Source organism: Erpetoichthys calabaricus, chromosome 1, assembly GCF_900747795.2.
Source record: "Erpetoichthys calabaricus chromosome 1, fErpCal1.3, whole genome shotgun sequence".
NCBI lineage: Eukaryota > Metazoa > Chordata > Cladistia > Polypteriformes > Polypteridae > Erpetoichthys > Erpetoichthys calabaricus.
In genome coordinates this window covers 259,077,152-259,091,473 of record NC_041394.2, presented here as the reverse complement: position 1 = coordinate 259,091,473, position 14,322 = coordinate 259,077,152, and the positions used below count along the sequence as shown (strand labels likewise).

Here is a 14,322-nt window from a genome sequence, read left to right as displayed (position 1 = left end):
GATTATTTGCCATTGTTTATATGAATTTTTCAATGCCTTAGTTATGTTCCATATGTTTTGTGGGTGGTTCCCCAGGGAGCAGGTCAGCTGCCAATCGCCGCCAGGAAATGCCCTCCACTCCCATAGTTCCTGGTGTTTCATTTTAAATACTCTAGAGAATTTTTTGTTGTGTTCTTGTGTTTTTCCTTGCTTGTGCTTTTTGATATCTCTGGATTTTTTATCTCTATGCTCTGTTTTTGGAATTTGTCTTGGGATTTCAGTATTAGGACTGTGTTTATCATTGTTTTCTGTGAACTTAGCTGTATGACAATGCATTTTTGTAAAGAATAAAACCTTTTTACTTTTTTTTTTTTTAAAGTTTGCCCGTTACTATCCCTCTTGTATTCAATTTTTTTTGGATATCCTGCTGTGGCTCTTGGTAACACTGCTACACTTTCAAGCTGTTCTCCTACCATTTGAAAGATATCAGAGATACTGGGAACCTTGCAATCACTGTATGGGGAGAATTTGCCATTAGATTAGATGGTCCAGCATGGCTTCCATTCTAAAACTCCCAGTTGGTAACCAAATGTTATTGTTTCTGCATTATATCTTTCTACCAGTACAGACAAAACATGCTTTCTCTTATCTTCTACTCTTTATTGGATGGGAAAAAAACTTTACTTTTTTGATTGATTTTCATTTCTTGACATATCGTTTTTTGTGCTTAGGAATATCGATTTTTGTAACCTAGGGAATACTATGACATAAAACTTTAGACAAGCAAAATGACCCTCCACAAAGTATATTTTAATATTTTATATTATAACTGGTGAGGAAGGCAGGTTCTATTGTAGGCACAGAGCTGGATGGTTTGACATCCGTGGCAGAGCGACAGGTGCTGAGCAGGCTCCTATCAATCATGGAGAATCCACTGCATCCACTAAACAGTATCATCTCCAAACAGAGAAGCAGCTTCAGCGATAGACTGCTGTCATTGTCCTACTGAGGAGATCATTCCTTCCCCACACTATGTGACTCTTCATTTCCACTCGAGGGGGTAAACGTTAACATTATACAAATTTATTGTCTGTTATACCTGCATTTTTATCACTCTTTAATTTAATATTGTTTTTTATCAATATGCTGCTGAAGTATGTGAATTTCCCCTTGAGATCAATAAAGTATCTAGCTATCTATCTATCTATCTATTTAATTGATTAATTTGTTTATTTTCCAAACCCACTTCACCAATTACATTTTCACACAGTTCCAAACCCTAGCCCATCAGAATAGGACACAATGCAGGAAACAAAACTTGAAGCCTATCCTGTCCACACAACTACGATCAGATATCCATCCATCCATCCATTATCCAACCTGCTGAATCCGAACACAGGGTCACGGGGGTCTGCTGGAGCCAATCCCAGCCAACACAGGGCACAAGGCAGGGAAACAATCCTGGGCAGGGTGCCAACCCACCGCAGGACACACACAAACACACCCACACACCAAGCACACACTAGGGCCAATTTAGAATCGCCAATCCACCTAACCTGCATGTCTTTGGACTGTGGGAGGAAACCGGAGCACCCGGAGGAAACCCACGCAGACACGGGGAGAACATGCAAACTCCACGCAGGGAGGACCCGGGAGGCGAACCCAGGTCCCCAGGTCTCCCAACTGCGAGGCAGCAGCGCTACCCACTGCGCCACCATGCCGCCTACGATCAGATATTCATGAAAAATTACTACAACCTTAAAAAACATAATGATATAATTAACAAGCAGATAAACAGAACTCAAACAAAAATAAATAAATTAAACTTGGAAAATGTCGAAATAGAATGAAAATATATTTTACCTGCAAAATATTCTGAGAGCAAAATTATTAGCAAAATAAAAATTATACTTCACTAAATTAGTTAATTATATACTGTAAAGTATGTTACTTATATAAAATTCACTTTTTAGAATATATGCATAAACTAGAACAGGAATATTGTTAACATCAGTTAAAAAGGCATGTTGTCACATAAAAAGATATTAACAAAGTTAACATTTAAAACTGACAGGAAAGAAAATTTAGAAGTTGCAGGCACCAAAACACATTTTAACATAATTGAACAATATTCATTCTCAGAGAGAAAAGGAATTTGGAATTCTTTTTCTATAATATTAAAACAAATTCTTTACTTGACTCCAATTATTGTTATAAAAGTGAGCCACTTTCTTGGTCCCATTCAGTAGACTACCATTGACAACACTTACTGTGCTGGAGTGAGAAACATAATCTCAAAACCCCGTTGGCTTTAATTTTAAGTTTAGCATGTTGTCAATTTCTCTCTTTCTTTCTCTCTTTAATGTTCAATTTCAGTAATGCATGCTGTTGTACTGTTGAATGGGCTATTGGAATAGCTGTACTGTTTGAGTTCTTACAGTCTCATTATATTGTATGAGAACCTCACCTCAGTCACCTCCTTCTTCTTCTTCAATTATATACAGTACACGGAGAATAAAAAATAAAATTCTTTATGGTAATTTGGCAGAATTTTGTCCAATCAGTGTATCAATTATATTGTAAGAGAAAAAGGAAACTACTGAATAATAAAGTGATACTGCCTAGTTGCCAGAAGTGAACATGTTTTGATATCATGTAGGATGGAAACAGTCACTGCTTCATCTTACGCCAACACTCTGCCCACCTCTAAACACACTGTTGTGTTTTTGATTTATCCATATAAACTTACAATATATATTTGCTGTGTCAATTGAAAATCTTCTACATAAAAAAAACTTTATTTTAAATATTTTAAAGGTGTTTCCAAGAGTGTTTGCCATTTTCCAGTGGCTTTTCAAAGACTAAAAAGATTTTGTTAATTTCAAGGTTTCTAAGAACATGTTAGAACGCTGGTGGTGTAAAAACAGAGGCAAATGCTTAGAGGGCAGGAGAATCAGTGTGGTATAAAGGAATAAGGACAATTGTCTTTTGTACTTGAGCAGTGGGCAAATAAATAAATGACCTCACCTAAAATAATGGGATCAACAGCTATTTACAGTAGGCAGCCCAGACAGACTGTGGATTTATTTTGTACTTTTTATTCTTGCTTTATTCATTCCTGCCTTGTGCTATTTTGTTTATAAAGGCACCATTTTCACTCATTTTCTTTTATTTGACTTCTAGGTAAAATTGTTTGTGCAGACTATTTGTATAAGGGTTATTCCTGTTACATGCATGTAATTGTGTAGCATTGCTCAAACTTACTATAATATCCTCACACACAGTTAATTTCTATGTATACTATATTGATATACAAGAGTATACAATGTAAAAACAACTTTTTAATACTCTGATGTACATTACATACCATTATACAAGAAACATAAAACCAAAAAGAATTTTAATCAGATGAAAGCAGCCTGAAGCCGTTCAACATACCTGCTTTTGCTCCTCTGAAGCCAGGGCTCCAGAAGGGGACAAAGTATTAATTACCAACTGGTATTCAGCTACATCACCAGTAGCTGGAGTCCACGTCAGTCTCAAAGAGCTGTAACTCAGTTCACTAACAACCAAGTCTTTAGGACCAATTATTTTATCTTCTGCTGGAGCAATGTGGAGATAAAATGAAAATAAAAATGGAGTAATAGCATCAACAATATTAATAAAAAGCTGTTACAATAAAGATATGAACTCTTGTTTAAGAATACACAGAGACACACTTCAAAAATCATAAAATTAATATCCTTTTCATGGTAGACAGAGTATGTTAAAGAAAAGTGTTTATAGCAAAATTTTAAAATGTTTATTATTGCTTTCTTTGATTTATTTGCAAAAATAAATATTTTAAAGATGGTAACCACTGTTTAATTAATAGTAGATGCTGTGTTTTATTAGTTATCACTGCTGGGATGAAATTCTGCTGGGATGAAATGACATTTAGTCATTGTCCATTTGGATTTGTAATGTTCTCCCCATTTCTGTGTAAATTTTCCTATGGCAATTTTTTTCCCATGCCCGAAAACTATGTATTGTATATATACTATGTACAAATACATACACATACAGTCAGTCAGTCACGTATGCATATTTTATATACAAAAAGAAAAAAGCAATTGCACCAATCCTGAAAGAAAAACTATCCCAATACTAAATAATTATATACACCGCCACCAAAAATATCACTCCGAGATGTTTACGTACAATAAATTTAAAAAAAAAACAAAAAAAACATATACTGTATTTACAAAGCTGTAAAGTACCACAACTGCTCCTTCAATAAGTCAGTAGTGCTTAACCCTACCTCGCCTTTAGGTCCGCTGACGACCCCTGTTGGCCGGAAACTCCTTAAACATAACCGGTAAGATTAACCAGCCAATCTGCCACCCCGTCTACTCCACACACCTATCCATGTAGACGCTTGCACGTTCATGCAACTCATCGCGACACGCCCCGAGCAAAGTTCTATTTAAAATTGAACCTCCACCGGTAGCGAGTGAGGAAACCTTGTCAGACAGTCAACGGCTAAGCTGAGCTCAAGTACACCAGTTGCTAACTGGCCAGTAAGTAAAACTCATTTATTTAGCATACAGGATCCCCACCTCTGCCTCAATCTCGGCTACAAAGGCAAATACCGGCTTTTTCTTCCAGTCACGCCGCACCTTAGAATCACCTGCACCTGGTCATTATACCGGCTACACGTGTACAAAGAGCTGCCGTGCCTCACTGCGCTCACCCGTTGAGACAGTCCCGTGGCAGCACCTTTAGCACACAAACAGTAAGTGCCCTTAATTTAGGCGTACCTTTACAGTTGTAAACAATAATGTTCGGTTTAAGGTTACTTTTAACTTAAATTGGTAATGCACGGAGTCCCACATTAATTCATGGTACCTAAAGGAGGAAAAATCAATGTACTTCCAGCTGCAGCAAAAGAAGGAACTCTGTCCTACAGATGGTGTAACAAGGATTCTGTGGGTAATAGTCCATAGAGAAAACAGAGTGACATAAAGACACTTGTCAAGCCCCTGTAGAGGTTTAGAGCATTAAAAAAAGCTATTGATTGGTTCTGCTACTGCTTTTGGGACAAAAGGGGTTGTGACATGAAGTCCCTTCTTGGTGGTTGAAGTGACATCTTTGAGGCTACAAAGTATAGTTTCTATTTCTACTATGCTTTCACAGTACTTGTAATATTATTATATGTTTGTCCCCTTTTATAGTTATCTTGGAGAGTACCCCCATGGTCAGTGATCGTTCTAATTTTGGTCAAATTGAAAAACAACTGTGTTCTACACTGAAGTTCTTAAAGGAGTAAGGATATTCAATACAATCAGTCAGTCATTTTCCAACCCACTTAGTCCTGAACAGGGTCTCAGAAGTTTGCTGGAGCCTATTCCAGCTCGCATAGGGCATGTGGCAGGAACAAACCCTGGACAGGTCCAAACCCAGTGAAATGCATAGCTGAACTATTCTCCAAAATAATTGGACAGGACTTTAAATCAGACACCGAGATAGCTGCAGCTTGTCGCATACAGGGATTGAACAAGTCTAAAACTAGGACTTTTATTGTGCGCTTCGAGAAGCTACAATCTAAATTAAATGTAATGTCACTTCTCAGACAGAAACAAGAGATTATATTTGAAAATAACTTCATTTGCATTTTCCCTGACATCTCACCCTCAACAGCTGCTAAGCGTGCCTCTTTTATAATATTAAACAGCGCTTACGTAAAGCCGATATCAGATACAGCCTCTTGCATCCTGCCAAACTGAAAGTGGAGATTACATATTACACATTACATATTTACCAGTAGAGAGGAACCTCCCAGCTACACATTTCTTTCACTATCTTCAAATTAGAAACTATGTTAAACAGAAACTGCCCGATTTTCCCCACCTCGTACCCTCCACCATGCTGGAAACAATACTGCTCAAATTCAAGGAATTAAACACCATTTCCGCATTATATGAAATCTTATTAGAGTCCCTACCTTTCAAAGACCAAAGAGGACATTGGGAAAAAGATCTCTTAATCAATATATCAGAAAAGGAGTGGAAGTTAGCAATGCAGAGAATTCACTCGAGCTCCATATGTGCAAAGCATAGAATTATTCAACTAAAAATTATATATCGAGCTCATTTGTCTCGCTTAAAACTGTCCAAAATGTTTCCAGGGAAAGATCCAATCTGCAAACGCTGCAACCAAGCTCCTGCCTCATTGGGTCACATGTTTTGGGCCTGCACCAAACTAACATCATTTTGGACCAAAATTTTTAAGTGCCTTTCAGACAGCTTTGGGGTCACAATCCCTCCTAACCCATTAACAGCTCTGTTCGGTGTTCTTCCAGATGGACTTGAAGTGGAGAAGGACAAGCAAACGGTGATTGCATTCACTACACTTGTGGCACGCAGACTTATTTTGTTAAATTGGAAGAATCCTAACTCTCCTCTGATAACTCAGTGGGAAACCGATGTTTTATATTATTTGAAATTGGAAAAAATCAAATTCTCAGTTAGAGGATCTGTACAGAATTTTTTAAAAACCTGGCAGGATCTAATCAATAATATTTTAGAATAAGAGAAATAATTATTACCGCTTTATTTCCCTTCTCCATTTTTTTTTCTTTTTTTTTTTTATTTACCTATATATATTTCTTCCTTTCTTTTGTTTATTTTTGCCCTATTAAAAAGCCCTAAGCAATTCTCCTTTGGCTAAGCTCTCCTTCTCAAGGGTGGGGTTTAATTTGTCTTTAATTCTTTTTTGTTATGAATTAATCTATATTGTATGGACTGATTATAATAAAATTAATAAATAAATAAAAAAAAGAACTTTACAGAATTTATATCAAAACAAATCAATTTTTTTAGAGACAAAAATATCCTCAGAGGTCTCTGCAGGAATACTCTGAAGTCCTTCTTAAGAGGACAGATTATCTCATATCTTTCCCCCAGAAATAAATTGGAAACACAAGCAGGTATCAAAGCTAACCAACAAAATTACTATAATAGATCAAGAACATGCCAGGTGTCCAAGTGAGGCTCTTCATAGGAAAAGGCAGGCTCTGCATTCAGAACTCAACCTCTTGACAACTAAAGAAACTGAACAACTCATTTTTAAATCAAGACATCTTTACTATGAACATGGAGAGAAAGCTAATAAACTTTTAGCTCAACAAATCCACAAGCAAGAAGTTCACAATGCAATCCCAGCAATTACCAACACAAACAGAGACATGATCAATGACTATAAAAATATAATGCATACATTTAGAGACTACTATAAATCCTTATGTTCTACTGAGTTTAAAGAAGGCAATACACAATCTAATGCATTTCTGGATGCATTAGAGATATCACAAATAGATAATCATAGTGCAGAGGAATTGGATAAACCGTTGGCACTATCTGAATTATTAGATGCTATAAAGTCACTTCAGAGTGGGAAAGCAGCAGGCCCCGATGGCTACCCTGACGAATTTTATAAGAAGTTCTCCACTCAGCTAGCTCCCCTCCTATTAGCAACATTCACAGAAGCTAGAGACAATAAAATTCTACCTCAAACTTTTCGTCAAGCATTAATCACCGTCTTTCCTAAGCAAAATAAGGATGTATTACAATGTGCATCATACAGACCAATTTCACTTCTGAATAATGATGTTAAGATACTCTCCAAAGTCCCAGCTAGAAGGATGGAGAAAGTGCTGCCTTCAATAATATCACAAGATCAAACTGGATTTATTAAAGGCCGACATTTAGAGTCCAATCTTCGACACCTGTTTAATATAATATACTCACCTGCAAAGTCAAACATCCCAGAGATTTTATTATCCTTGGATGCAGAAAAAGCATTTGATATGATTGAATGAAACTACCTTTTCACTACATTGGAGAAATTTGGGTTTGGCCCGAACATTTGTGCATGGATCAAACTACTGTATACCAATCCAGAAACTTCATTTTGTATTAACAACATTAATTCAGACTACTTGAGCCACTGACAGTTTACTGTCAAAATGCTTATGAGATAAAGGGGATTATCAAAGAAGGACTTGAACATAAAATTTCTCTATATGCAGATGATATGGTACTGTATATATCGGACCCACAAAATACTGTGCCTGCAGTCCTAACAGCACTAACAGAATTTCAAAAGAATTCTGGTCTCAGAATTAATTTGACTAAAAGTGGGCTCTTTCCAGTGAATTCTCAAGCACATAATATTAGATTGGACACCTTCCCTTTTATCATCGCAGATCAGTTCAAATATCTAGGGGTAAATATCACAAGTAAACATAAAGCTCTTTATCAACAAAATGTTGCTGTCTGTATGGAAAAAATCAAGCAAGACTTACATAGATGGTCAACCCTTCATCTTATTTTAGCTGGAAGAATTAATATTGTTAAGATGAATATCCTCCCTAAGCTTCTCTTTTTATTTCAAAATATTCCAATATACATCAATAAATCATTCTTTAAGAAATTAGATTCAACCATAACCACATTTATTTGGAATTTAAAACATCCATGTATCCGAAGAGCGACACTACAAAGGCCAAAGTCAGAAGGTGGCATGGCTCTACCTAACTTTCAATTTTACTACTGGGCAGCAAACATACAAACTATAAAAACCTGGACATGGACACAAATAGATGAACATATGCAGGCTTGGTCTGCAATAGAAATAAAATCCTGCAATTCCTCTTTATATTCCTTGCTTTGCACCCCAATAAATGCAAATTATTGCCAATATACTAATAACCCAATAGTGCTTCACTATTATGGAACCAATGTAGGAAGCATTTTAAGACAGAGAATCTTTTATCGGTGGCACTTCTGCACAAGAACCCCCTTTTTCAACCCTCGCAAACATATGCAGTTTTTAATGTCTGGAAAACATTTGGGTTAAATCACTTAGAGATCTGTACATAGACAATGTTTTTGCATCGTACAAACAATTACATTCTAAATTTAACTTTCCAGCAATGCATTTCTTTCACTATGTTCAAATTAGAAACTTTGTTAAACAGAACCTGCCCAATTTTCCTCACCTCCCACCTCCCTCTATGCTGGAAAATATATTGATCAGTTTCAAGGACTTAGACAGCATCTCTGCAATATATAAAACCATTTTGCTGTCCCTCCCTTTCAAAGATCCAAGAGGACAATGGGAAAAGGATCTCTCCCTCAACATATCAGAAAAAGAGTGGAAGGTAGCAATGCACAGAATTCACTCGAGCTCCATATGCACAAATCTTACAATTATTCAACTCAAAATTATATATCGAGCACATCTGTCTCGCTTAAAACTGTCCAAAACGTTTCCAGGGCAAGATCCAACCTGCGAACACTGCAATCAAGTCCCAGCCTCACTGGGTCACATGTTTTGGGCCTGCACCAAATTAACATCATTTTGGACCAAAATTTTTATATGCCTCTCAGACAGCCTTGGTGTCACAATCCCTCCTAACCCATTAACAGGTGTGTTTGGTGTACTTCCAGATGGGCTTAAAGTGGAGAAGGACAAACAAACTGTAATTGCCTTTACTACACTATTGGCACATAGACTTATCTTGCTCAACTGGAAGAATACTAACGCTCCCCAGTCAGTGGGTAACTGATATTATATATTATTTCAAATTGGAAAAAAATAAATTCTCACTTAGAGGATCTGTGCAGAACTTTTTCAAAACCTGGCAGAATCTAATCAATAACATTTTAGAATAAGCTTTTAAAGCACAGAGGAAGCAGATTCTCTCCCTATTCTCTTTTTTTTCTTTTTCTTCTCCATTTATCTATATTCACTTATTAATTTATCTATTTACTTATTTTTACTAGGTTTAAGTTTTATTCTGCTGCCCATGCTCTCTTTCTCAGGGGTGGGGGTTGATTTGCTTTCAATCCTTTTCTTGTAAAATTGATCTATTTGTATGGAATGTTGTGTGATTTCAATAAAATCAATACAATTATTAAAAAAAATTTTAAAACCCTGGACAGGTTTGCCACTCCATTACAGGGCAAATGCACACACACACCAACCACCCACTAGGGCCAATTTAGTAAATGCCAATCCACCTACACTGCATGTCTTTAGTTTGTGGGAGGAAACTGGAGCACCCAGAGGAAACCTACGCAGACATGGGGAGAACATGCAAACACCATGCAGGGAGGACTCCGGTCTCTTTACTGAGAGGCAGCAATCCCACCGTGCCACCCCAATACAACCTAAAATCAGAAACTATAAACTGTCAATAAAACATTTCAGCCTTTCCTTGAAGAAGCTCTTCTTTTTGAATCTTTATAGCACTGCTCTGCTTTTCAAAAACTCAGTAAAGGACTACATAAAGAAAAGTCAGAAGAAATTGTACATGCGTGAAGTAATGAGTTTTCATGAATAATCCATCTGGTGCACTTTTAAAATGAACACCAATAATTACTTACTCTCACTGATTTGTTTCACTGGTCTTGGAGGCTCAGAAGCTGTGAAGCAGACTCTTCTAGTGACTTTGGGTAAGAGAGTGCTGAGATGATTGAAGTCTTCTGCATAGAGCATATGTTCTTCATAAGGGTCAGAAACTATTTTCTTCAATTCTTTTTTATCTGCATTTTTAATTCCTGCAATATAAATATATATAAGTCACAGCAAAAACCATTCACGAATGACTTTATTTTTCTGTATATAAACAGTTACTAAAGTTTTGTACTTTGTCATTACACAATTTTCATTTGTTTTCACTGTTTAAATTTTATTTCTTTAAAACACAAATGTTTTGCATTGTAAATACTGTTTAATAAAGTTAGATGCAGCAAAATTATATTCATTTCCAAAACCTGGCTCAGACAGCCAGAGATGTGGATTGTGGTGCAAAACTGCAGTGGTAGTGCTGCTGCTTTGCAGTAAGGAGACTGTGGAAGATTGTAGGTTCGATTCCCGGTTCCTCACTGTGTGGATAGCGCTTTGAGTACTGAGAAAAGCGCTATATAAATGTAATGAATTATTATTATTACTCCTAACAATAAAATTTAGATTATATATTTAAAGCATCGTTACTGTAGCAAAACTCTACATGTATTCACTAGGTAGACAGTTTGAATACCATGGTGATTAGACAGACGTCCCAAAGGGGATGGAGGATGATTCTTTTCCCGGCCAGAATGCCATAATAAAGGAAAATGGACAGACGGGCTTTTCAACTGGGAGGGAAAAGGAACCCTAACCCAGTCGGGAGGCTGATATAATAGAAGGACCAGGGTAGAAAACAAGATTTGCATCCGTTATCACCCAATATGCCAGATGGCAGCATCCCTGAGCTAGGACTCCCACACAGACACCAGCAGGGCATGCTGGGACCTGTAGTCCCACTGGGCCGCCCTGTTGGGTTTTGTGGAGGTCGGGATTAGTCAACACTGTTTTCAGGGACTTCTGTTTGACCCAGAAGTGCCTCCAGCATGTTACACCCTAGCACAGGGAAGTGCTTCTAGGTCACAGATAAAAGAAGCCACTCCACCTCATTCAAGTGAGTCAGAGTTGGGAGGTAGTGGTCAACACTTGCTTGGAGGAAGAGGCGTAGGACAGAGAAGGATGAAAATGTTTATTGTGTGCTATGTTACACAGTGGATTCCAGAAGGGCCTGTAAGGTACTGGAAAGAATAAATCATTATATTTGAATCGGTAACTGTATCTGTGTTGGTTTTGTCCAGGGTTTGGGGCTTTGTGGCTCCCCCTATCTTTCACAACAGTTCTACCATGTCTTGGATGTCATAAGTGTCACTTTATATTCACTACTTTGTGTGAGATTCAAGTTATGGTTTTTAATATGAAAAAATTGAATGCTTTCAAAAATAAGCCAGCTATAAGATTAATATGGGAAATAAAAAAGCCTGTCATTTATTCCAAATGACTCCTTATTTCAACTCCACTAATGCAGCTTTTTACAATCAGCATGAAGTATTGGAAAATGAACGGCTCATTGATTGTGTTCTACAATTTGGAAGATGAAGCCTTAATTACTTTGTCATTTCTCATTTTGTTTCAAACTGCAATGTAACATGTATTTCATTTATATGTGATTCATTCAATTTTCTTTAGGTAGCTTTTAATGGACCCAAGGAATAATGTTCTACTTGAAGAATGTTTGTAGTGGTAATATGAGAACCTCAACATGATCTTTCTGTATGTAGCTCGAGAAGCTGTATTTTCTCATCTGAAAAGACAATTACTATTCTAATCACTTTCAATACATTCATACATACCAACTGCAAATGCTGTGATCCCATTGTTTTGCAGCTTCATTGCAGGATCCTCCACTGAATCTGCTGACTTTCCATCTGTTATTAAAATTGCTATCTTTAAAAAAAAGATATTAATGTCAGTCACTTAATTATAGTAGCACATCACAAGAGTGCTGCAACTGCCTTTATAAAACAAACTGCATCTGTTAAATTCTCAGATTTGTATAGGTGCAAATACTGCTTGATTCAATTAAACCAAGATAATAAATGTTTAGAATAACTACTTTTTATCTAGTTTATCATTACATGGCTGCAGGGTACTGAAGCTTATCCTAAATGCATGTGGCACCAGCTAACAACCAACCTTACATTAGCTGTGTTACCCGGCCTTAGTTAGGGTGCTGTCAGTTAATTGTCTGCATCAGAAGTACCACGTACCCAACTAAGTACTTTTTTGTGTAATTTTTTTTTTTTTAAACTGGGGCTAGTATTATTAATTAACTGGAGCTCCTTACTCTTGAATAAGCTACATGCAATTGGCCATGAAAAAAAAATATCTGCCATGGTTTTCCTGCTTTTCCTAGTGGGTGACTTTTGCTTCTGTTGATGATAAGTGCAAATCACAATTTTATAGGAGTTTGTATTCTTTTGAACTGAAACACATAATAAGCTGAATAATGGGAATTTTAACTATTTATGTTCACCTGTCTTGCACCCTGTCTTTGCCTTGTGATATGTTCCAGCTTCCCTGCAACTCTTCTCAGGATAAAGCAAGTATAGAAAAGGTATTATTATTATTATTATGTTAACGATTTTCATTTGTTTACATAATGCACTCAAACATTAAATTTCATGTTTTTTGTCAATTGTATGTTCAACCTTAAATTTTTACATGTTACAAGAAAAGAGCTTTTCATTACCACATCATACCACAGTGTGAGTCGGAGTAGTGCTCACATCTAGATGCTGCTTAGCAGGATGTTTACAGCGTAAAATACACAAATGTACAACCTTTTCGAGTTTTTTTTGTAGTTGTTACAGGTCTGTTACAGTCAAGTCAGTAAATGTTTATATATAGTGTATGAGACAACATATCAACATACTTTGCATGTTCTGAGGAACTGCAATCTGAGGAAGATAACACCGGCAAAGTGAATAAAGTTCATTGACTATTATGATGGACGGCCGGCAGCTCAACCCGGCCGACACACCCAAGACGCTAGATGGCGACTTCCCTGCAGCATAGCGGAACCCCGGATTCCCGCAGGGCACTATGGGAGATGGAGTTCGGCTTCACAGCCCTGCTGGGTAACATGGGTGCCGCCAGGTGACGCTGCAAGGAGACACAAGGATCTCTGTTTCCCATATAGCCCAGAAGTACTCCCAAGTCATGGGGATGGAAGGACAGAAGTACTTCTGGGCTGCAGAAAATACAATTCTCCATCTGACCCGGAAGTGTTGTCAAATTGTGTGAACAGAAGAGGAGAACCACTTCCGAGTCAAGGACTGTAAAAATGACTGGTGAAGACCCAGCAGGAAAGCCAGAGTTGGGAGGGAGTGTGACAGAGCTGTTGGGAGGAGAGAATTGTTTTATTTATTGTGTTAGTTTATTGTTCATTGTGGTTGTGGTGTTTTGGGGCATAACACTGAAAAGAGAAGAAATGAATTTACTTCTTAGTGATTTTATCCCATGTCTTGCATACTGTCTGTAGGGATAAAGGTGAGCAACAGCCCCACCAAGTGTCCACTTTATGACACTATTTATTAACACAACAGATAGTGTTTTCATTTCAGTACATATTGTAAACATTTCAGTATATGGTGCAAGTGTTGTGAAGAATGCATTAAGTCAAAAGTGGCACCTAAAAGAAATTAAATAATGTTGTGAACTATATGTACTATCAATATAGGTGCTAGCATTTTTACAGTCTAGGCAAAGGTGTAAATATTGCACCATTTTGACAGCAATGCAAGACTTTTGGGGGCCACATTTTATCTTGTTTATTTTCCCTTGTCACAACAATTCTGCTTAATCACTCATCCATGCTCCTGGCAAGTGGCACTGTTGTGCTGGTGCCATTCAGCTTGTAGCCTGTCTACGCTGAGAAGAAAAAATAGCTCA

General features: G+C 37.2%; 1 protein-coding gene across 1 annotated transcript in view; it reads right to left on the bottom strand.

Moving 5' to 3' along the window:
• The window catches only part of col7a1l (collagen type VII alpha 1-like), a 548,766-nt gene that overhangs the window by 394,313 nt on the left and 140,131 nt on the right, over positions 1–14,322 (bottom strand). The window contains exons 5-7 of the mRNA XM_051929632.1: positions 12,222–12,315; positions 10,410–10,583; positions 3,418–3,578 (exon numbers count right to left, since the gene is read on the bottom strand). Of these exons, the coding sequence (XP_051785592.1) occupies positions 3,418–3,578; positions 10,410–10,583; positions 12,222–12,315 (429 nt within the window). The remainder of the gene's footprint in view (positions 1–3,417; positions 3,579–10,409; positions 10,584–12,221; positions 12,316–14,322) is intronic.